This window comes from Mauremys reevesii, linkage group 22 (assembly GCF_016161935.1).
Source record: "Mauremys reevesii isolate NIE-2019 linkage group 22, ASM1616193v1, whole genome shotgun sequence".
Lineage (NCBI taxonomy): Eukaryota > Metazoa > Chordata > Testudines > Geoemydidae > Mauremys > Mauremys reevesii.
Window position 1 is genome coordinate 11,745,416 of NC_052644.1, and position 24,757 is coordinate 11,770,172.

At 43.4% G+C, this 24,757-nt stretch overlaps 1 protein-coding gene across 1 annotated transcript in view; it reads right to left on the reverse strand.

The window, feature by feature from the left end:
* The window catches only part of LOC120388842 (zinc finger protein OZF-like), a gene marked incomplete at its 3' end in the record, with an annotated part of 33,971 nt that extends 19,354 nt beyond the window's left edge, over positions 1–14,617 (reverse strand). The window contains exons 1-2 of the mRNA XM_039510935.1: positions 14,610–14,617; positions 11,966–13,246 (exon numbers count right to left, since the gene is read on the reverse strand). Of these exons, the coding sequence (XP_039366869.1) occupies positions 11,966–13,246; positions 14,610–14,617 (1,289 nt within the window). The remainder of the gene's footprint in view (positions 1–11,965; positions 13,247–14,609) is intronic.
* Positions 14,618–24,757: the final 10,140 nt, after the last annotated feature.

The window sequence follows — 24,757 nt, forward strand, 5'->3', positions numbered from 1 at the left end:
CCCTGGCTGGGTCTCCTGGGCAGTGGAAAACATCCCTTGTTTGGTGCTGCCAAGGGGATCGTGCATAGCTGAGATGTCTCTCGGCTTGGATCAAAGAGGAATGTTGGATGGAATTTATCACACAACCCTCCCTGCTCCCCAGAGCTCCATGGGGAGAATGTAGAGAAGGGGGAGTCATTCCTCCCCTGCACTCCCAGAAGAGTTGCTAGGACTCCTTCCTGCCAGCTACTCACCCCTGGATTCATCCTTAGCTCCTAGGATCTTTCTGCTCCAAAGGCTCCATAGTGCTGGGGTGGGGAGGGTGTCACTGCACAATCTGAAACACAAGGGAGGTTTCTGGAATTGAAGGAAGGAGCAGAAAATGGAGAGGAATGCCTTCCTCTCTTGCTTCTTTTGTCCTTTCTCCTGTTCCCCTCCTAACACCAGGAGAGGGTGTGTGCGTGTGTGTGTGTGTGTGTGTGTGTGTGTGTGTTGCGGGGGAGTGCTACAAACTGAAGCTCTGTACAAAGGACTGAATGGCCCATCCCAGTTGTGGATGTACTCCAGGGACTTGATTTGAACCTGCAGTTTATTCCATCACTGCTACAAGCCTGAACCAACAACTTTGCCAAAGTACAAGTTTTGCCCAGGGCACCGTTTCCCCTAACGCTGGTCCTTGGTAACATTTCTTGATGGGGGGCGGGGGGAGGGGAGAGAGACGAGGCGTTTTCTCTCTGTTTCTTTCCTCTCCATTTTCTGCTCCTTCCTTCAATTCCAGAAAGCTCCCTTGTGTTTCAGACTGTGCAGTGACACCCTCCCCACCCCAGGACTATGGAGTCTTTGGAGCAGAAAGATCCTAGGAGCTAAGGATGAATCCAGGGGTGAGTAGCTGGCAGGAAGGAGTCCTAGCAACTCTACAAGTCTGAACCAAGAACTTTGCCATTACTGGATAGAACTGATTCCTTTAATAATTTTAACCTCATCTATATTTCTTTCTTTTTATGAATAAACCTTTAGATTTTAGATGCTACAGGATTTGCAACAGCGTGATTTGTGGGTAAGATCTGACTTGTCTATTGACCAGGGTCTGGGGCTGGGTCCTTTGTGGTCCTTTGAGAGAACCTTTTTTCTTTTACTCGGGTATTGGTTTTCTCAACTATTCATCCCTAAAAGGAGTGGTGCTGGTGGTGATACAAGGGAACTGGAATAGCTGAGATAATTGCTTGTATGACTTCTGGTTAGTGTAGCCTGATTTGCGGTGTATTAGTAAAGTTGATTTAATTTATCCACTTAATTTAATTGTATTTAATTAATTTTAACTAATTAACAGTTTTAATAATAATATTATGAATATTCATTAGTGTGGGTTTCGGCTTGCCAATTTGTTTGATGAGAAGATAAAGTTTGTCCTGAATCAGGCTTCACAGAGTTTATAAAAGGCCCTTTGGGGGTATGACAGGAAGCTCACACTGAGACAGATATAATAATAAAGACCTTTTATTAAAACCATTGGAATACTAAGCAAATGGTAAAACAGTTAGAATTACAGAGTTACAATTATATTACCGTTATTCAAGAGATACATATGATAATACAATATTATGTGCTGCAAACTTTGGTTAATACTCACACTCTGTTTTAATAGCCTGGTGTTGGAAGAGAAGGGACCGCGCCTGTGGCAACTCCGTTTTCACACCTCTAGCAGAGGAAGCTAAATGCAGAGCTGTTAAAACTGTTTACTCTTTAACTTAACTCAATAAGCAATAAAACTGAAATAAAGCGTCGGGAAACCAAGCTTAGCCTAGTTACCTTAAAACTTAAAGTTTGAAGAGAAATAAAGTGTGGCCTATTAATAGTCAATAGCAGTCGTAGATGGGTAGCATCAATACGTTGTTGAAGGTGGAGGCAAATGAAGAGTAGACAGGAGTAGATAGGTGGGTAGATTGCCTGCCTAATGGCGAGACGCATCGCCTTTTTATAGGGCATTGGACGGAAATCCTTCCTCTTATACCCAAATTTCATCCTTCCCCCATGTTAGGGTACACGTACCCCATAGGCTAGTATGTATGTGCATATGGATGACAGGTATGTACGCACTTGTGGGGTACTGGTTAAGTCTGTGGGTACAACTTTGAAAAATCCCCTTTGCCATCTTCATGCTTTATTGGTTTAGGCAAAAGGTCTCTAGACATCTGCATGGGTGTTTTTTCTATTTTTACTTTTCTGGATAAGGGTTCCAAAGGTGCTAACTTTGCCTTAGCTTCACATACAGGGTTTTGGCCTGTAGGTCTCTTGCATTACAGCCAAACTTATTTTTAATATAAATCTATGAGCCTATTACATCAAATACTCAAATTTATAAGAAAAGATATATTTATACAAATAAGCAGATTAATCCTTAGGGCTAAAAGCCTCTCAGTCAGAGCTGTACTCCACTCCCTTTATTGGGAAGGGGGTATTTTGGGGAGTAGGCAGTGAAATTTCCATAAAGGGCCATTGTGTTCTGGTGACTGGTTCTGACCAGGGTCACACATCTGCTGACACAGGATCATGCACAGAACATGGAAACTCGGCTTTTCCTATAAGCTGTAGAGTGTGAGTTCCTGGGAAAGGGCAGGGGGAGAGGGAGCAAGAGGAGAAATGCAGAGACATTGGAGGAGAGAAATGGCGGGGGGGAGAGAGACAGAGACAATAAATGATTGAGGCAGAACAGGTGTCCTCAACTCAATCTTGATCATCACAGGTGTCCAGAGACAAGTAGTAGCAGGTTTTCTACAGTGCCAAGTCTGAATTTTGATTCTAGCAATCTGAGTTCAAATATCGAGGCACTCTCCACCTACCTGATCTCCCTTCCCTCCCACACCCTTAGTATTATTTTTTTTATTTTGAAGTGTTTGGCTTAACCATGATCTTCTCTTTCCCTAACTGTATTGCAATTTTGGGTTTATTTTTATTTTTATTTTATTTTATTTTTATTTTGCCTCCTTTTGTCATTATAAGTGGCACAGCAAAGGAATCTGACCCAAAACTTTCCTCATCATGCAGGAACATCACGCAAACATCACATGCAGCTGGAAGCATAACACGGAAGGCCAGGGAATGGGAGATGCAGGTTTCCAAGGGATCTGTTTTTCTCAGATGACACAATGATGTGTGCTGCAGCTCCCTGTATATTCCAGCCCCTTGTGTGCCTCCGTCCTCTATGACCTGCTGGGCTTTGAGACATTTATTGTCTCATTCTATTGATAATGTGATTACAACACAACGTGACTGAAATGAAACCACTTCCAGACAAGGAAACAATAAAAGAGAAAAGCCAATGTTGAATTGGCTGGGAATCAAGCCCAGAGCAACTGCTTGGAAAGCAGCGATGTGCTTCACTATACCACCAATGCATCTGGCAGGGTGAACTTTCTTGCATACTATGGGTGCTAGAAAAGTTGGTGATCTATGACCATGAACTTAGTAACCAGAGTGCCTGGGCTGGAGGCTGCCTGACAGCTGGGAGCAGAGTTACCATCCCAGGTGAATGAAAGGGGACAAAGGAGAAAAACAGATCTCAGTGAGAGATCTGTTGGCCCCACACCCACCCTACCCCATGGAGCAGGGAACTGAAGCTCAACTTCAATCATAGCAAAATCTTCCCTGAGAAGGAAGGGCACAGCTTGTTTTAAAGACAGGGTTTGTGTTTGTTCCTGCTACATACAGAGGGGCTGTGTAGTGCTGTGTCCAGCGCCCAGGCTCTGAGAGGATAAGGAATAAATTCAAACTGCCAGTGACCTGCAGGAGGGAGATGATCTTTTGACAGTGACGGATGCCTCGTCCTAAAGGCCTTTGTCTGCCTCCTTCTAGTGACTGTTTGGTACAGGAATGCAGCCCCCACTTCTGTGTCTCTCCTGAGGAAATAATGTTTCTGTGCAAAATACCACAGGATGGGACCAGGACATAAGGAATGAAACACAAGATGCTTCTTCCATGTGCATTGACTTTGACCTTTGCTATTTGTGGAGTTATTGTATCAATGTTGGTTCCAGGACATGAGAGATGGGGGCGGGGGCTCACATAATATCTTTCAAAGGACCAAGGAAGGGAGTATTTACTCCTTCTTATAGCACAAGAAGTAGGAAGGTCACCAAATGAAATTAATAGGCTGCAGGTTTGAAAAGAATGAAAGGAAGTATTTCTACACACAACGCACAGTTAACCTTGCAGAGGATGTTGTAAAGGCCAAGATTATAACAGGGCTCAAAAAGGGACTAGATAAGTTCATGGAGGATAGGTTCATCAGTGGCTATTAGCCAGGATGGGGCGGGATGGTGTCCCTAGCTTTGCCAGAAGCTGGGAATGGGTGACAGGGGATGGATCACTTGATGATTACCTGTTCTGTTGATTCCCTCTGTGGCGCCTGGCATTGGCCTGTCGGAAAACAGGATAATGGGCTAGATGAACTGGTCTGACTCAGTATGACTGTTCTTACCTTCTAACTGCTTTTTATTGAAGAGACGACCTTTCAGGCTACACAGAACTGAAGAAGAGTTCTGGGTTAACTCCAAAGCTTGTCTCTTTCACCAACAGAGGTTGGTCCTCTGCAAGCTCTTACCCTCACCCGCCTTGTCTCTCTTGGATGCTGAAAAGTGTTTTCTCTCCACTCCCCTTGGAGAGAATTTAGGTTTTCCCTTTGGGAAACTATCAGGCTGAAGCAATTGTATTGATTGTGACACTGGAATTGAAGGACTATTTAATATTATAAATAAATGAGTCTAAATCTGAGCTTCCTGTTTTCAAATTGGTTTTGCTAACTCAGTTCTCAATTATCTTCTAGAAAGGCCTCCAGGATGCCTGGTCATGCCAGCAGAAGTGGCAAGAAGAAAGCCCCCCAGTGCTGCCCTTAGTCCCAGGTGGATTGTTCAGTGGCAGGAGTTGATTTGTTTGGTGCCATGAAAGGTGTCTGGGCACCAGATCTCCCTGCTTCTTCCAGCACAACCCTGGCTCTATCCCTGCCCCAGTCACTGGTGTAGAAGGTTCCTTCATGCACTTAGCCAAACGCCTTACACAGCCTTCTTAGTGTGGTTGGGAGCATGTCAATCTCATAAGATGAAGCTCCTGAGTTTGAGCGTCAGAAAGGGCAAATGGTTTGCTCCCTGCTTCAGCTTTTTCTAAAGGAAATCCTAGAAAAAAGACACTGGAGCAAACTGATTTCTGGAAACCCTCCCACCCATCTTACACACACAGAGACGTCTCTTTCTAAGACATTAACTCTTCCTTCTCTTGTATGACTCTTTAATGAAGCTGCAAATACCAGTTCCTGGAGACCCTTTCCACAGAGAACACAGCCACAGTGCAATGACAAAGCAGGGGGCTGCCAGATTGTCATGGGCGAGTAGTTACGGGGATGCATTAAAAATCGAGCAGTCACCCCCCTCCTCTCCACCCCAAGCAGCTTTGAATCTTGATGATACTGTGATACTGATGATTCCACTGCCTCAACATCCTCGACCCCTACTGGAGGCCGGTGTAGAATCCTTAGATCCCTGTTCATATTTCAGAACTCAGCGGTGCAGCATTCCTGCCCAGCAACTCCCCATCTGCCCCAGGAGAACCAGCTGGGGGCTGCATCCCCAAGCAGACAGCTTATACCTCTCCCCTCAGAACAGCAGCTGTTGGCAGCTAATCCCCACCTGAGGCTTGGGGGAAGGAGCTGGGGATCACTTGTTATTTCTTCCGTACATCGAGTTTCACTGTGTTTGAACACATTTCTCTCTAAAACTGATTTAAATTTTGAGCCCCTCCCCCCATTTCTGCTTTGTAAGAGCCTCATTCCTGTACATAAAACATAAGAACAGCCAGACTGGGTCAGACCAATGGTCCATCTAGCCCAGTGTCCTGTCTTGCAACAGTGGTCAATGCCAGGTGCTTCAGAGGGAATGAACAGAACAGGTAATCATCAAGTGATCCATCCCGTTGCCCATTCCCAGATGTGTCTGTACAGATGTGAATGCAAAGAAACATTTTTGTGACCACTTGCAGCTGCTTAGAATCATAGAAGATTAGAGTCAGAAGAGACCTCAGGAGGTCATCTAGTCCAACCCCCTGCTCAAAGCAAGACCAATTCCCAACTAAATCATCCTAGCCAGGGCTTTTGTCAAGCTGGGTCTTAAAAAACGCTAAGGATGAAGATTCTACTACCAACCTAGGTAACCCATTCCAGTGCTTCACCACCCTCCTAGTGAAATAGTTTTTCCTAATATCCAACCTAGACTTCCTCCACTACAACTTGAGACCATTGCTCCTTGTTCTGTCATACGCCACCACTGAGAATAGCCGAGCTCCATCGCCTTTGGAACTCCCTTTCAGGTAACTGAAGGCTGCTATCAAATCCCCCCACCCACTCTTCTCTTCTACAGATTAAGTCCAGTACCCTCAGCCTCTTCACTTAAGGCATGTGCCCCAGACCACTGATCATTTTTGTTGCCCTGTGCTGGACTCTCTCTATTTTGTCCACATCCTTTCTGTAGTGGGATGCTCAAAACTGGACACAATACTCCAGATGTGGCCTCACCAGTACCAAATAGAGGGGAATAATCACTTCCCTCCATCTGCGGGCAACACTCCTACTAATGCAGCCCAATATGCCATTAACCTTCCTGGCAACAAGGGCACACTGCGAGCTCATATCCAGTGTCTCATCAACTGTAATCCCCAGGTCCTTTTCTGCAGAACTGCCACTTAGTCAGTGGATCCGCAACCTGTTGCAGTGCATGGGATTCTTCCCTTCTCAGTGCAGGACTCTGCACTTGTCCTTGTTGAACCTCAGCAGACTTCTTTTGGCCCAATCCTCTAATTTGTCTAGGTCTCACTGCACCCAATCCCTACCCTCCAGTGCTTGGATTCTTTACATGCTTTCAAACGCAGAGAGCACATGTTCAATTATTTCATAGGGCAGAGTTTTAGGGCAATTTTATTCAGGGAACTATGCTATAGGGTGCTTCCCCTGTGTGGATCTGACAGGTGGATCAACATAGATGCACATAGTGACCCTTCTCAGGGTGCTGAGGGTTGTGAGTCTCCTTGTTGCCACCTGCCACTTGGAAGAGGAACTTTTGCATTTGGCAGCTGGATGTTTGCAACCAAACTCACCCAGCCTGTCAGGCACTCAAGCACCCTCCTCTGAGCCACAGCAGCCCAGCCAGTTGACAACAGAGGCCCCCTAACACCTGAGTTCCTTCAGTGTGTCCCCCTCTGTGGTCCAGCCCTGATCCTTAAATACTCAGAAATCCCAGATCCTCTCTTCCCAAAGCAATGGTATATCCCAGGTTACCAGTTTTACTATTGACCACTGCTACTGTATAACACACAGCACTTGAGTACAGTTATTAAACAAATGGAAATTTATTTAACAACGGAGAGTGATTTAAACAGAAACAAAATGTGACTGATGGAAACCAACTGTTACCAATGAAACAAAATCACAAAATGCAACCTACACTTTTTAATAGTTACCTTTCCTATCTAAGTAGATTCTCACCTCACACTTCAGTCTATTGCAGTGATTGGCAGTCCCTAGGAGCCACGGTCCAGCCTTTCATGAAGAACCACTTGTTGTTAGTGTTAGCCAGAATTGAAATAGTTAAATCAAAAAGGGGAAAGATAAAAGCCTTACTAGATAATTATTATGGCTTTGAAGGGCTATACCTTTCTTGAATGTTTTATTATGTTTTTATTTGTTTTCCTATCTTTATGCTAATTGATTTAGTGAAAGTGTTAGAAGATGGATTTAAAGGGAGGATGGTGATTAAAGGGGAAAGTAGGAAGTAGATGTAAAGGCAGAAGAAATAGAGAATAAGAGTGTTTGTGTGAATGTATGCATGGGAAAATAGAAGATGAAAGAGGTACCAGTGCCAGCCTGAGCATTATAGCGTCTCGCATTGTTGGGCCGAAGAATGTGCAAGGCCAAGGTGACCGGATGACCCTGAAGGGCAAGCCGTAACCCCTGCTGTTATCACCGGACAAGACGGCCAAATGGCTGAAGAACAAAGTTACTCAAGGTAACTCCCCCAGGCGTCATGGAGGTGCTACATGCTGATTGATTATCTCATTAAAGGTTACAGCTGTGTGACAAAGCATCCTCCATAGGCCTGCATGGGAGAAAATCTCTATAAGAACTGAGTAAAAGTAACAAGATGTTAAGTCTGGCTCTGCTGCCACCCTCCAGGAGCATCTGATGTGCATCGGACAAAGGCACCAATGAGCTTTTGTCACACATGCACTGAGCTATACAGTCACACCCTGATAGGCCAGCACAAAAAACAGAGAGAGGAACAATAAGATACTAAAATGACAATGGTTGGAACTCTCCATTTCTCTCTGTCTTTGGACTGATGGGCACTAAGAGCTGTAGCTACAGTTGAGGAACCAGGTGATCGGACAGCTGGCTCAGCCCTCTATACTAGCAGCTTTCTCACATACAAGGAGATGGGTCAAAATTGGAATTGATGTCATGACTTGATTCCCATCGGGGATCAATCTGTCTAAGGCTATGTCTACACTTCAAACACTGGAAATATTCTTCTGACAACCTAACACTGTCTATACCAGGGCTCAAATCATATTAACTCAGTGGAGTGGATTTTTCACACTTCTGTGAGTTGTGGCTATGTTAATATAGCTTTTCAGTATAGACCAGCCTTTAGATGGCTTTTTGATATGAAAGGCAATGGACTTCAGCCTCTTCCTTGATATTGATGGTTGATGACTGCAGCTTTCCTACCTGCTGGACACATCCTGTGACAGATGTCAGGCCTTTCCTTTGCAAATTAGAGAGGTGGGGAAGTCAGTGACTCTTACAGGCTAAGCGGGCAAAACGTTTTACAACTTCTCTCCTTGAGTAGTTTTCCTTTTAATAGAAATTGACTTTGAGCTAAGCAAACAAAATTCTATTTGAAACACAAAAAATTAAAATATATCCTCGGTCAATATTCTCTTTATACTCTTTCTCACACACATTCTCTGACCCCAACCTTTGGAGAAAGGTTTTCTACCAGAACTTCTTACACTACAGGCGGTAAATTAAATCAAATTAAATTTTCAAGATTAACCATCATTTCCTGTATGACTAACAAAACAATAAACAAGTCAGCTTTCAGTTTTCCAAAATAATTCAGATTATCACACAATTAGTCTCTTACTCTTTAACCAGTAACTTCAACTATAACTTCATTTTCGTTGGTAACAAGAACATATTCAAATATTACAAATTCCTGTAATATATATCCCCATTGCCAACAACTGAAGCTTGGCTCAAATTATGGTTTGTTACAATGTAGGCCCCAACCACTTCTGTGAGTTCATATATCTCTGGTTCATCTGCCATGTCTGTTTGTGGAAGTGATCTCTAATGTGGGCGTGTTTGCATCATGAGGAAAAATACCTCTCTTTTCACATTTTTTAATCTTTCAAAGAAGGAGGAGATAGAGCAGAAGTGCTGTAAATCCATAAAACACAAGAGAAAACTGTCTGGTCTACACTAAAGACATTTATCAGTATAACTATATTGCTCAGGGGTGTGAAAAATCCACACCGCTGAGCTACATAGTTACAAAGCCCTAACCCCCTGTGTAGATAGCGCTACATCAGCAGGAGAGCTTCTCCTGCCAATATAACCACTGCCGCTTGTGGAGGATACTAATAAAGTCAACAGGAGAGATCACTCCCATTGGCTTAGAGCGTCTGTAATAGCATTGATGCAGCTGCGCTAACATCAGCTTTATTGTGTAGCCATAGCTACACCACAGAACATGTGTGTATCCTGAAGTCTAAAATTGTAGCCTGACACATTCGTTATCTCATTAGTTACCATCATTTCTATAGCCTGAAAGTCCTTTTACCCAATCAGGCAGCCAGTTTCAGATCCACGGGGAAGGAATGTCCTATGAAGCACTCTCTCTTTGGATCCAAATGGTGAAGGATGATTGTTCTCAATCGAACCCTGGTATCTTTTGGAAGTGTAATCAGTGACACTGAACTAGGAAGTGGAGTAGTACAAACAATTTTCCTTGGGTCATTGGTCACCATAGCTTCCTTTACTGGAGTGGAAAGCAAGAATTGGGTGTGTACTCTTTAAAGCCCAGTTCTTTTTAAATCTTTGACCTTGGTTAAGATACATTTACAGTTGTCTGAAGTAGAATCCTTTACAAAACCACTCAAAATCTTAGCAGTGGCTTAACAAAACATGCCCAGCTTTTCTTTAATTTGGTGGCACAGTTCCAGTCATGGGACTGGATACAGGCCTGGATCAGAATCTCTGTTAGTTACCAGAGTTGGAGTTTCTAGTCAAGAAGAGCTATTTTTCTGCAGCTATTAGATTTCCAACACTGATTTAATTATATACGTATTTTAAGCAACTACAAAGGATAAATTAAACAAAACCCACACTTCTATTTCCTCAACATCTGTGCCATGAAGGACAGCATCTCCCATACCATAGGATTAGCTAGTAGAGACCTTTATGGGGGCTGGGTTACAAATGCTTTGGGAACCAAATACATTGACATTTTGCCTAATTCAAAATCACTTACCATGGAATACTTTCCCCAGATCATCCGAGACAATACTGACTTAAACAACTGAACTGCACTCTGATCTTATGCACTTCCTCCATGTAGTTGGGTTTCTGCTGTTATTCACCATTTCTGAGTGGAGATTTTAAATCACCACTGTTTCTTTGTTAGCATGTCCAGTAAATTGGAGAGGTCTCTCCTCTTGACAGAGCTGCACCTGAACTTTCTCCATGTCATCATGGAGGGATGGGGAAAATCAAAACTGAAGTGAAAAATGATGACTTTAGCAAATGGTCATTTATCTTAAAGTCTCCAAAAAAATCTGAGCTACATCCTATCAAACTGATCTAATATCCAACTAGGTGACCAAGGAGCCTCTAGGAAAGATAGAAATCCACATCTCAGAGAGATAGAATACATGACAATGAAAGTGTCAAGTGAAACTCCAGAGCAGGTTACATCTGATTATTCAGAATCAGGACAAGAGATTCTCCCATCACATTCTCCTCTGATCCATTCAAACCTGCTTCACTCAGCACTGTCTCAATAGTCAGTTATGTTATTTACAACATTTTTAGTATCCTAGCATCATCATAATGGGGGACAAAACAACCACCTTGTTAGGCTTTACCAATAGATGGGATTTAAACTCAAAATGATCACATTGTGTTTGGAATCCATTTGAATTTCCCTTCCAGGTCCTTGACACTTTCATCTCCAGTCACAGCGACTCTAGTATAGGATTAAAGAAGTCAAAGTATAATCTGTAAGCAACTAAGAACACTTCATCACATGACACTTTGAGAAGTGGATGGATAGAATGTGATGAAGATAGACTCTGGATAGCTCAGAAAAAAGGTAACAGTTCTGCTGTTATGGGGAAGGAAGGAATCTCTGAGTCACCCCATCTCCTTCCAGTATCACTAGGCTGAAATGACACTTTTTCCTGCCCCTGCTCCTCTTCATTTAAATAATTTGAAAAGGTCCCAATATATCTGCTCTTCAGCACAACCTAGAGCAACGTGAGAAAAACTGGCAATGATGCGATCTGTATCACTGGTGACTCTAACAATAACGTTGCAACAGGAGGAATGGTATAAACATGATGCTCCCTGGCTCCTGATAGGAAGGGCACACTCAAATTACTTATGGGACAATGGAGCTGTTAGAAAGGACAAATGGGTCCACCTCACAACAGGGCAAACTGAAAAAATGCCAAAACGGGCCCCTCATCTGGACAAGCTGAGGGATAACGGTGCTGCAAACTGTTCAAACAGCTTTAAAAGTTACTATGTGGTAATCAGCCAAGTATTACAGAAAAAAAATATTGATAGCCCTAAAGGTTATCATCATCTTGATCTCCCTTGCAGATTCTCTGAGGGCTAACATGGGCTGAGTGCCAAGAGAAGGTTTTCCTGCACTCACTGCATTCGTAGGGCCTCTCCCCTCTGTGGATTCTCTGATGCCGAATAAGGTGCGAGCTTTGATTAAAGGTTTTCCCACACTCGCGGCATTCATAGGGCCGCTCCCCTGTGTGGATTCTCTGATGGTTAGAAAGGGCTGAGCTGTTAGTGAAGGTTTTCCCACACTCATTGCATTCATAGGGCCTCTGCCCTGTGTGGATTCTCTGATGGTTAGAAAGGGCTGAGCTGTTAGTGAAGGTCTTCCCACACTCACTGCATTGATAGGGCCTCTCCCCTGTGTGGATTCTCTGATGTTTAGAAAGGTCTGAGCTGCTAGTGAAACTTTTCCCACAATCACTGCATTGATAGGGCCTCTCCCCTGTGTGGATTCTCTGATGCATAATAAGATGAGATCTGTGAATGAAGTTTTTCCCACAATCACTGCATTCATAGGGCCTCTCCCCTGTGTGGATTCTCTGATGCCCAATAAGGTGTGAGCTGTAATTGAAGCTTTTCCCACAGTCACTGCATTCATAGGGCCTCTCCCCTCTATGGATTCTCTGATGTTTAGAAAGGGCTGATCTGTGAGTGAAGTTTTTCCCACACTCACTGCATTCATAGGCCCTCTCCCCAGTGTGGATTCTGTGATGCTCAGAAAGTCCTGATCTACAAGTGAACCTTTTCCCACACTCACAGCATTCATAGGCCCTCTTCCCGGTGTGGATTCTCTTATGCCTACTAAGGTTTGAGCTGTTAGTGAAGTTTTTCCCACATTCACTACATTCATAGGGCCTTTCCTCTGTGTGGATTCTCTGATGACTATTAAGGTGCGAGCTGCGATTGAAAGTTTTCCCACACTCACTGCATTCATAAGGCCTCTCCCCTGTGTGGATTCTTTGATGAGTAATAAAGTGCGAGCTGTGATTGAAGGTTTTCCCACACTCACTGCATTCATAAGGCCTCTCCCCTGTGTGGATTCTATGATGATTAATAAGGTGCGAGCTGCGATTGAAGGTTTTCCCACACTCACTGCATTCATAGGGCTTCTCCTCTATGTGGATTCTCTGATGCTTTATAAGGGCTGAGTAGTCACATAAGTTTTTTCCACACACAGTGCATGTATTTTTTCTTTTTCCCCTGAGGATTTCCTGCTCTGTTGTGGTTTCTTTGAAATCCTTCTGAGTTCCTCGACAGGAAATACATTTACCCACTTTCTCCCCTGGCTGGTTTCCCTGCTCTCTTTCTTGTCTGTGCTGAATCTCACAGGATTTTTCGTGCTCATGACTCCTGGACACTTTCCTTTCCGATCTTTGCGATAATTCTCTGTGTTTATCCACTTGCTCAACATTTTCCTGCTGAGAATTCTGGTCCTCTTTCTCACATACCATTGCATCACCTGCCGTGATAGAGACAGAAACCTCAAACAGGGATAGAATGTTGAAGACCAAACCAAAACAAGTGCTGGGGAGACGTCAAATAAAAATTAGGAACTGAACTCCCCCAAACAGGAAAGAGGAGGGGATCAATTCGGCCTTCACATCCCAAATTCACATGGGAAAGGGAGGAAGCTACTGCCTAGTGTCTGCTAGAATCTACAGGAAGGCATGAGCTATAGTTACCCTGAGGATATGACCTCTGGTAGCGACAATAATGAATTGAGAGATCTTCCAAGGGATTTGTAGTGGATCCCAGATGTTTCCTTCAGGCACTTACAGATTCTGAGTTGGTTTAATGTTTCCTCACCTATGCAGGGAGCTCTCAGGATCTCTCTTTCCTCTGAACCCTGGAGGTCTGGGACCCATGGCTCTTCTCCTTGTTCCAGCTGGGTGATCACATCAGGTTTGGAAACTGGAAACCCTGCTCAGATGAAAGAAAACAAAGGAGTTCAGTTGATTTCATAAGATTTGGTCATAAAAAAAAACATTCTAGTAATTTATCTTCAGTACTTAGTGTGACCTGGTGTGCCTGGGCAGTCCTCACTGAAAATGCCAACGTCAGGGCAGGCTGAAAAAGGGAGAGCAGATGCTCCAAAAGCTAGTGGTTAACACTGAAGTTAAACTCAATGACCAGACACAAACTGTGCTACTGATCCCCCACGCTGGTTATTGAGAAGCTGAAAAAAGAAATCACACAGCCCCCTTTATTGCATTCCAGTTCTCTGACTCCCAATCAGCACCTAGGTCCAGTACAGTGAGAGGTTATTTAAAAACGCTGCACGCATAGACAAAATGTTCTTCTGACCCCAAAGGTCAGCCACATCACCAGGTCAGTATAGGTTTGACTATTACCCAAAATTCCATCCTTCCAGCCAATGCTTTAGCATCTAAATTAAAAGTTTATTGAAAAAGAAAGAAAGAAAGAAAGAAGTTGTTAAATGGGAAAGCAGTCAGATACATTCAGAAATCTATGTATCTGGTTCTTAGCAGTATTGGTGAGTTGCTGGCTTGAAAGTCCATCTGGAACACACCCACATCATTCAGTTCTTTGGTCAAGGCTTCAGTTTGTAGAGAAGTTGCTTCAGACGTAGGAAGAGGGATAAAGACAAAATCCAGATGACACAGGTGTCCTTTATACTCCTTTTGCCATGTGGCTTGTACTTCCTGTGTCCCAAATACAAGCTTCACAGCACATGGCATGGAAAAGCCTTGGCGTTCTCCTTATACAGGCATACCCCTGCATGTCTTGTGGACTTAATAGGTGTATCCGCTTGGTCCTTTCCATGTGCTCATAGTACAGCTGATGACCCTGGATGGGCCATCAAACAGGCTAGGCAGCAGTGATACCAATATATCTGGGGCTGTCACCCAGAAAGACTGCACAAGTCTGGAAATACAGATATACCCTACATATCTATAACTCAAAATACAAAGGTAATACAAAGATAGAAACAAAATTATCATACTTGGAAAATCATGATATTTTCATTGACACCTTACATGGCACATCTAGCATGATTCATTGCAATTTTATATTGGTATTAATAATAACATAATAATAAAAATATAAAGAGTCTCACAATTCCAGACAGTGTCACACTTACACCAGTGAATTCCCAGGACCAGCTCCCCACGTCTTGAAGATGCTGAACACTCTGCTTATAATGGATTGAAATACCCACATATCTGCTAGGAACACACATAGACAGATGCTGTGTCAGTTTGTATCCCTATGTTCACTCTTCTAAAAAATTGTGATCAATTTTGTATGTACTATGTGTCAAGTCTGAATCCCCAGTCTGTCACTCCGCATGCAGAAAGTGGGGCCTGCAAGTATTCTAAAAAATAATACGTGCCATTCTAGGCTTGTATTAAACTCCGAAGGTTACAGCTTTCCTCTGACCCTGGCTTGGTAAATGCTGCCAGCACCCAAATGAAAAAAAAAACCCAAACCTTGGACCCAGGAAGGAGCACTTGGGATTTCCTCCCTTTGAGGTGCCCTCAAGCCCTTTCACCTCCCCTCTGGGAAAGAGCTGAGAAAGAAAACAAAGGAAATTAGCTGTGGCTACCAGCTAATCAAACAACATGCACAAACCTCTTAAGACACCAAAAATCCAATCCTGTTCTTAAAAGAGGTAAATTTGATTAAAATCAGAAAGGAAAACAATACATCTGGAACTTAGGCTTTTTGCGAGATCTTAAAAGAAACAATTAATTTTTGTGAGCACCCGAAATAGCTTTCTTGGGGGTTCAGCTAAAGGTTACAAGCAAAGAAAAGCATCTGGGATAGCACAGAGGAGATCCAAAAGTCAACATAAAAAATAAACCTGATCTGTCTAAACATTCCCTATCCAAATAATGTCTTCTAGGTATGCAAGATGAATTTTCATACCTGCTTCAAGCCATACACAGCATTGCTACTCTGTGTCACCTTCTCTGGAGAATGACAAAGTGAAAGTTACTTTCCCACTTCAAAAAATTCTAGCCTTTCCATTGGCTCCTTGGTCAGGTGTCCACACCTTTTCTTTTTTTTTTTTAAACCTGTGAGCTTGTTAACCCTTTACAGGTAAAGCAAGCAGAGAACAGACACCAATAGGGATTTTACAGCTAAGTGGCTGGCTGGGTGTTTAATAAAAGGGAGCTCCCTCCCCTCTCCTTCATTTATCACAGTATGGCTTGTGAGGTATCATTTGAAAAGACAATCTACTGAATATTATCCTTCTGTTAAAATGTGTAGCAACACCGTATGTAAAGTTATCAGATTTTAATGTATATTACTGAAAATTTGCAACCCTAAGTTCCTCAGCAAACAGCAAGGCAAACAGCTGGTCAAATAGACATTTTCCGGCAGGGGGAAGGTGTGATAAGGACATTTACATTTCATCACAGGCACTACTTGAAGCTCCTATCTCCAACAGACAGCCTGGCACCATGACTCACCTGAGAACTGAAGTTGTTTCTAGTACAAAGGACAATTATAAAAAGAGGTGAGGAACATGCTTGAGTCTCTTTCTCTCCCCTTTCCCTCTGCTCATGAAAATTGCTGAAGAACTGACCTTGGGTGGCAGGGGTGGGTTAGGGGGAGTCCTGGATGAAAGGAAAGCCAGCCCGTCTCAGCATATGTGACAGAAACATTTGCTTTGAATCCATTTTAGCTTGTTAACTTAGACGTTAGTTTGTGTTTTATCTAGCATTTATTTTGTAAACAATTCTGACTTCTATGCCTCATTACCTGTATTCACTGAAAATCTTTTTTTCCCCAGTAGTTAACAATGTTGTTTTATTGTTTTATCAAATCAGTGTTTTTGGATTAAAGTGTGTTGGAAACTCCATTTGGGATAAAAAGGCTGGTGCCTGTCATGTTCCACTGATAAAATGACAGACTTCACATGAAATTGCGTTGTTCAGTAGTATTCTGGACAGGGCAAGATGCACATTTCTGGGGGAAAGTCTGGGACCAGAGAATTTTCTGTGGTTCTCCAGTGGGGTACTGTAATTCGTGAGTGGCTAACTAGCAGCACACAGTACTGTGTTGCTGGGAGCGAGGTACATGCCGGATACTGTGTGTTATCTGCCCAGGAGTGGGTGCTCTCACAGTAAAGCAGTGTAAAAGGTACCCCAGCATAGACGTGCACACAGGTGTGCCCAGACACACCCTAATGCAGGGCAGAGCTCTGGGGCAGTGTGTCTGGCTCCACACTGAGGCAAATGCTTGCAGATGCAGACCTGCCTGGCTGTGCCTCCACAGCATGGGGAGAGGGAGCCACAGGTGAGTAAACCCCGGTCATCATCATTACAGGCACAGCAATTCTCTGGATATTTAATTGCACAGAGGCAAGTAATTTAATCTACTCTTCCTTTCCAGGCAGTTTGTGGCTTTTCCTGTAAGAAAACTTACAATTTCTTTGCAAAAATGTCCAGTTATAGTTTTTCACTTGAAAAGTATATTTTCTGGTTGTTCATAAGCTCATTTGTTTTGCTAACTCAGTTTCTTAGGGAATTTTAAAAGTCACTTGAATTGTACCTGTTTTTTTCCATTGGTCCAAAAACCCCTGGAAGATGTGCAGATTTTTATTTCTGTGGGCCAAACCACCCTGTGTAGAAATGTAAATGTCAGAGCTAGAGAAGCTTTGCAAGGGTATGGGTCCCTCAGGAAATTGTCCTCAAGTCATTCATTCTTCTGGGCATTCCATTCTATTATTCCGTTGTTAAGATAAGAAAAGGAGCAGACAAACTGAATTATAATGAATGTGCTGATAGCAGTGCAAATACCTCAGACTCCTCGGTAAGAACTTACATGAAGAAGATAATGCTGCCACCAGTTCCAGTGTGTGCAATAAACTGAGTAATGACCAACACAAACAGACTTTGTCTCTTAGTTCAGGTCAGTATAGTTCCTATTCAAAGCCATCAAACATCCCCTCTGATGACCTGGTCTGTGATATTCCAAAAAATAGATAAGGACCTCTAGATAATCGAGACTGGCGTTCTAATCAGCCTACATTAAGCATGTTTTCTAAAAGTGAAATAGGGAATAAACAAAAGTTTTCAGGCCGATTGGTATAAAAAGTATAGGTGGTTAGAATATAGCCAATCAAAGGACGCAGCATTTTGCTTTTACTGCCGTTTCTTCTCCTCTAATAATGCAGCAAACAAAGGTCACGCTGATCCAGCATTTATTGATAAGGGATTCAGAAACTGGCATAGGGCTAACGCATGTTTTAAAAACCAGCAACTGCCAAAATCTCATGTGTTGAGCTGTTCTTCATGGTCAAGTTTTAATGAAGGGACACCTACTGATGTATTGTTGGATGAGGGCAAGCAGGCTTATTTGTCTAAACAAGAAGAACGGTGCCATAACCGAAGTGTAATGGAACGACTGATGGACATTGTTCTGTGTTTGGCGAAAGGTGGGAGACCATTCAGGGGTCACAATGAAAAAGCTGACACTTTTGAGAAAGGTTTATTTCTATATCTTGTCAATATGATCCCGTAATGGCAAAGCATGTGCAACAATCTCCTCAAAATGCCACCTCTGAGTAATTGCATCCAAAATGCTTTATGACACAAAATGACACAATGTTGTGCAACAAAAGATTGTGTCTTCACTAAGTGGAAAAATGGTCTCAATAATTGCCGATGACACTACTGACTATGAACACCATGAACAGATGTCATTGTGGTGTGGTATTTTGACAATGAAAAACATAGTCCAGTTGAACATTTTGTGTCTGTTCAAAGACTATTAACAGCTGATGCTCAGTCTATTTTTGACCAGTTAAATGATGTCTTTGGCATTCTTAAAATTGACTGGTCTTCAGTGATATCTGTCTGTTTCAATGGCGCATCTACTATTCTGGATGCACTGCGGGAGTTCAAATGAAATGTAAAGAAAGAAACAGTGAAATACTCTAGGTACACTGCTATGTGCATTGCTTGAACCTCATCCTAGTAGATGCATGCACTTCAAGTAAACAAAACAGAACTGTCTGATTTTTTTGGTGTTATTCAGACTCTTTATGCCTTCATGGAAGGGAGTCCTGTATAACATGACGTAATGGAGAAGATTTCACAAGAAGTAGGATCCCAGTTGAAGACTTTGAAGTCCCTGTCAAACACAAGATGGACATGCAGAGCAGAAGTAGTGGCTGCTGTAAAACAAAACTACTCCATCATTTTACAAGCTTTACAAGAGATTATTGAAACAACTCACCTTGCTGACATTAAAATAAAAGCCAGGGGCCTTATCCATGAACTAAATTCATTCAAGTTCATCTTTGCCCTTCACATGATGCACCCTATTCTCCAGATGGTGGTAAAAGTGAGCAAGGCTCTTCAGGCTCCAGATGTCAACTTACTTACTGCAATGATAGGGGTGAAAATCTTGTGTAACTCTTTGGCTGTGATGAGAAGTGGCCCAGAATATTTTCAATCTATTTTCAATGACAGTGTGAAAATGTGCATAGAGAATGATGTATCGATTCCTCCAGTTAAGAAGAGAAAAACGTCCACTCGTATTGATGACACATTTGAGTCCCAGCATCACTTTCATACAAAAGAGGAGCAGGAGAGAATAACTTCATTTTACCCTCTCCTAGATTCAATGATTACCAGCATTGACCAGCAATTTGAACAGGACACTTGTAAAATTGTGACTGCAACGGGAAAACTGCTGAGCTTAGACACTGGCAGGGACGATATGAGAATCATTGCCAACAAATGTAAAGTGTCCTTGGATGAGTTGGAAGCTGAAGTCGGATTGCTTCAGGGTTATGACGGATCTGTTCCTAAAGGTAGCACTATGAACACCACCAGAGAGTGCCTTGATTGGCTAAAGGAATCGGATCGGTCTTCCATGTTCCAGGCCTTTTACAAAACTATTCAATACTTTGCAGTCTTACCTGTTACAAGCTGTTCATGTGAAAGAGCCTTTTCGAAACTAGCACATGTAAAAAGCAAACAAAGTAGTATAATGTTCCAACAGCACCTCGACTCACTCATGATTTTGTACATTGAACAAGAATTGGCTTCACAGTTAATTACAATTATGTGATTGAGGAATTTAAGTCCATAACACCTGGTGAGTGATATCTCATTCTCTAGGACAGGAAGATGAAGAAACCTTAATTTGTTTTGGTCAATTTGGGTTAGCTCAGGGGTCGGCAACCTTTCAGCAGTGGTGTGCCGAGTCTTCATTTATTCACTCTGATTTAAGGTTTTGTGTGCCAGTAATACATTTTAATGTTTTTAGAAGGTCTCTTTCTATAAGTCTATAATATATCACTAAACTATTGTTGTATGTAAAGTAAATAAGGTTTTTAAAATGTTTAAGAAGTTTCATTTAAAATTAAATTAAAATGCAGAGCCCCCCCGGACCGGTGGCCAGGACCCAGGCAGTGTGAGTGCCAATGAAAATCAGCTCGTGTGCCGCCTTCAGCACATGTGCCATAGGTTGCCTACCCCTGGGTTAGCTCATTATCTGGTTAAAGATACAGTCAATTTTCATTATCTTTATCTTTGTATATGCCTGGTTATCACTACAGCAAAAATTTGGTATTTTGTGTCTCATTTTTTAAGTTTGTATTTTTTAAGTAAAGTTTAGTTGTTAATTTAAAAAAATAAGTTTAGTTCAGTTTTAGTTTCTTTAGTTTGTTTGATGAATAAAAATAATGTCCCTTATGACTGAGTATTCAATAAAAGTTTGCCTTAAAAAAAACAGAATTGCCTGGGTGCACACCCTAATGAAATGTGCTGTGCATGCCTATGCACCCCAGTCTCGGGAACTGCAGGGACACAGCTGTTCAACAGTCCAGATTGCATTGTGATTAATGTCACAGACACTCAATTTCAAAGAGGCTCCTAAAACACAGAGAAAGTAAATCTATGTCCCAGAAATCGAAGACTCCAGAGGGCAAGTCTCCCTGGCACTGCTTCTTGCTGACAGAGGTACAGAGACAAAGAGATTCCTGGGGAAGCTGGGAACAGGAAGCATGGGCTGGTGGGGTTCAGTGGAGAAAGGGAACAGGAAGGGCAGGGATATTACAGAATGCAGGATCTCAGCAGTACTAGATGTCAGGATAGCACATAGTGTAGCCCATTGGAAAACATAATCCCAACTACACATACAAAATGTTGGGGTCTAAATTAATTGTTTCCACTGAAGAGAAGGATCTTGGAGTCACTGTGGACAGTTCTCTGAAAATGTCCACTCAATGTGCAGTGGCAGGCAAAAAGCAAACAGAATGTTGGGAATCATTAAGAGACAGATAGATAATAAGACAGAAAATATATTGCCTCAATATAAATCCATGGTGTCATAAACAGATAGTTAAGGGTTAAAGTCTCTTTTACCTGTAAAGGGTTAACAAGCTCAGAAACCTGATGAACACCTGACCAGAGGACCAATCAAGGGACAGGATAATTTAAAATCTCTGTGGAGGGAAGTCTTTGTCTGTGTCCTTTGTTTTGGATTGAGTCTCTTTTTGGATTTAAGAGAGACCAGTCATATCCTTCAAGTTCTCCAAGTTTCCTGAAATAGCCTCTTCTATTCAATATAGTGAGTATTAGTTAAAAAGGCGGATTAGTCTTTTGAGTTGCTTTCTGTATTTGCAATTGTGTGTTTGCTGGATAAATTCTTTATTCCTGTTTGCTGTTACTTTGATTATTCTGAGGAGGAGGGAGGGGGGAAGTCTCTCCAGGTTTATAAGTCAGACCCTGTGATATTTTCCATCCTGGTATTACAGAGATAGTGTACTTTCTTTCTTTCTTTAATAAAATCTTTTCTTTTTTAGAACTTGATTGATTTCTTTCCTTGTTTGGATTTTCAGGGGAAGGGGAGGGGGGAAAAGTAAATCCCTCTGTTTTATTCAAGGAGTTTGAATCAAGGTATCTTTCCCAAGGACTAAGGGAAGGGGGAAATGGATTATTTCCCTTTGTGCTGAGATTCAAAGTGTTTGGATCTGTGTTCCCCAGGAAAAGTTTTTGGGGGAACAGGGAGTGTGTCAGACACTTAAAACTTGACTGGTGGCAGCGAGAACCAGATCTAAACTAGGATTTTAGTTTAGAGGAGTCCATGCAGGTCCCCATCTTGTGAACGCTAAAGTTCAAAGTGGGGAATAAACCTATGACACATGGTATGCCCACATCTTGAATACTGCATGCAGATGTCATCACCCCATCTCAAAAAAAAATATTGGAATTGGAAACAGTCCAGAAAAGGGCAAAAAAATTATTAGGGGTATGGAACAGCTTCTATATGAGGAGAGATTAAAAAGCCTGGGACTTTTCAGTTTGGAAAAGAGACGAAGGGGGTATGAGAGAGGTCTATAAAATCATGACTGGCATGGAGAAAGTAATAAGGAAGTGTTATTTACTCCTTTTCATAACACAAGGAGTAGGAATCACCCAATGAAATTAAAAGGCAGCAGGTTTAAAACAAACAAAAGGAAGTATTTCTTCACACAATGCACAGTCAACCTGTGGAATGGGTGATGGGATGGATCACTTGATGATTACCTGTTCTTTTCATTCCCTCTGGGGCACCTGGCATTTGTACCCCACTCTAGCTCCCTAGCTGCCTCCATCACTGAGCTATGTAAGAAGGGGAAGCCAGGTGTGGTGGTCTGGACCGAGCAGTGCCAGAGGGCTCTCTGTGCGCTGAAGGAGGCTCTTATCCAGGGCTTGGTAAATCTGGTAAACCCGGACATTGTCAAGCCCTTTACAGTGTTCACTGACGCCTCAGATGCAGGGCTGGGTGCAGTGCTGATGCAGGCCGATGCTAAGGGGGAGAGACACCCCATCGGGTACCTGAGCAAGCTGCTGCCCCGGGAGCAGAACTGTCTGGCCATAGAGAAGAAATGCCTGGCCATGGAGCAGGCCCTTAAAAAGCTGCAGCCATATCTATTTGGGCAGCACTTTGCTGTGTATACTGACCGCTCTGCCCTGACATGGCTGCATCAGATGAAAGGGGCTGATGCCAAGCTGTCACCTGGTCAGAGGGTGGCCAATGTCAAGATGGGGGCACTTAACCAGGAAAGCCCGAATCACAGCCCTCCAGACTGGAGCGCTGGGAGAAGACCCGATCCTAGTTTGAACCCCAGGGGTTGTGGGGTGGCAAAAGGGCACAGGCCACATAAACCTTCCCACCTGCGGCCTACAAGTGCCATCAAGCACAACTGACGTGGGCATGAAACTAGAAGGGCCTGGTGTAACTCTCACCAAGGAATGGGAGAGATGCTGGGGCATCCATGGGAATGTTGGTGGGTTCCAACTTCCCCAGGTCACCGGCTAAAGTGACCCTGCTCAGTTCGGTCTCAAATGGGGGGGGAAGAGATGTGAGAAGTGGGAATGCTCTTAATGGTTTCTCTGAATACTGTGTGGGTGCCTCAGTTTCCCCTATGCATTTCTAAAGTGTCTAGGTGGTGGGATAACGGCATGTGATTGTTGCAGAGCCCTGGAGGGACGGGGTCTGTACAAAGAATGGCCGACACCCTGTCTCCTCGCAGCTGATGGCCTGGGCCCCTCCACCACAAGGTGCTAACTAAAGGTGTTGGAGAACAAAGAGAGCAGGTGGTCTCCTGGCCCAGGAAAGAGAGAAAGGCAAGAGGAGGGGCTGGAGGGAGTTTCAGTTTGGAGCTGGCTGGGTAAATGAAGGGAGGCCAGAACTTGGTCTGGCTCCCTGCCCCCCAAGATGGACCTGACTATGGGGTCCTGGTCTCTGTACCTACAAATTCTGTTTTAGACCATGTTCCTGTCACCTAATAAACCTTCTGTTTTACTGGCTGGCTGGGACTCACGGTGAATCGCAGGAAGTGGGGGTGCAGGGCCTTGACTCCCCCACACCCTCACCCCTCACACCAAATAGGACCTCCTATACCCCCCCAACATTCCCACCTGTACCCCTCGCACCAAATGGGAGCTGCCCCAGATAAGCGCTCCACACCCCAACCATCTGCCCAAACCCTGAGCCCCCTCCTGCATCCTAACACCTGGCCAGACCCTGCATCCAACCTCCAGCCTGCTCCTGCACCCTAACTCCTTCCCAGACTCTGCACCCTCCAGCCCTGAGCCCCCTCCCACACCATAAATCCTGGCCAGACCCCGCACCAATGTTTTTTACATTTTTTTTTTTTATAAAGGGCTCTTATCCAAAGCGCTTTACAATAGTTAGCTAACAGTACAAACAATATTTGGAAAGATCATTAAGTGGTGTATCAAGACCCTCAGTGATTTTCAAGTGCTCTGTGGAAAAATAAATTAGACTACAGAAACAACCAAGGTACCTCACTTTATTTTCATTTACTTCCTATTACTTATAGGGGAGGATGAAGGAAAAAAGAATGAAAAATGGAGGGGCGGGGGGGGAGATAAGAAAGAACGTTATTTTTCTTGGTTGGGTCCCAAGGAGGGGCCCTAAAAATGAAGTTGAGCACAGGGCCCCACTAATGCTAAATCCGCACTGAGCTTCCTTCTCTGGATACCCCCAGCCAGCATTCAAGGACACACAGAGTGTCTCTGTGATAAGTAAGCCTGGACCAGCAGCTCTGACTCCAGTAGCCTGCTGGTTACACCTCAAGCATAATTGTGGTCTGGTGGAGTAGGGTCACTGAGAGAAGGGACGGGGTAGGAAGCTTCTGTTAGTTATGCTGCACATAACCCTCAGTTTTACTTGAGCAAACAGGAGATATTTGACACTGTGCAATACGGCTTCTGTGCTCTGTCTCCAAAGTGTTCTGCAGCAGGGGAGGGTCCCTGGCAATGCGTGTGTCACTGGCATATTGGGGTGATGCTTAAACATGGCAGAGTAGAGGTGGCATTGTGGAGCTGGAATAAATATGATCTTTTTTCTCCCCTTCCAAGAACCAAGGGGACAGGAACCCTTACC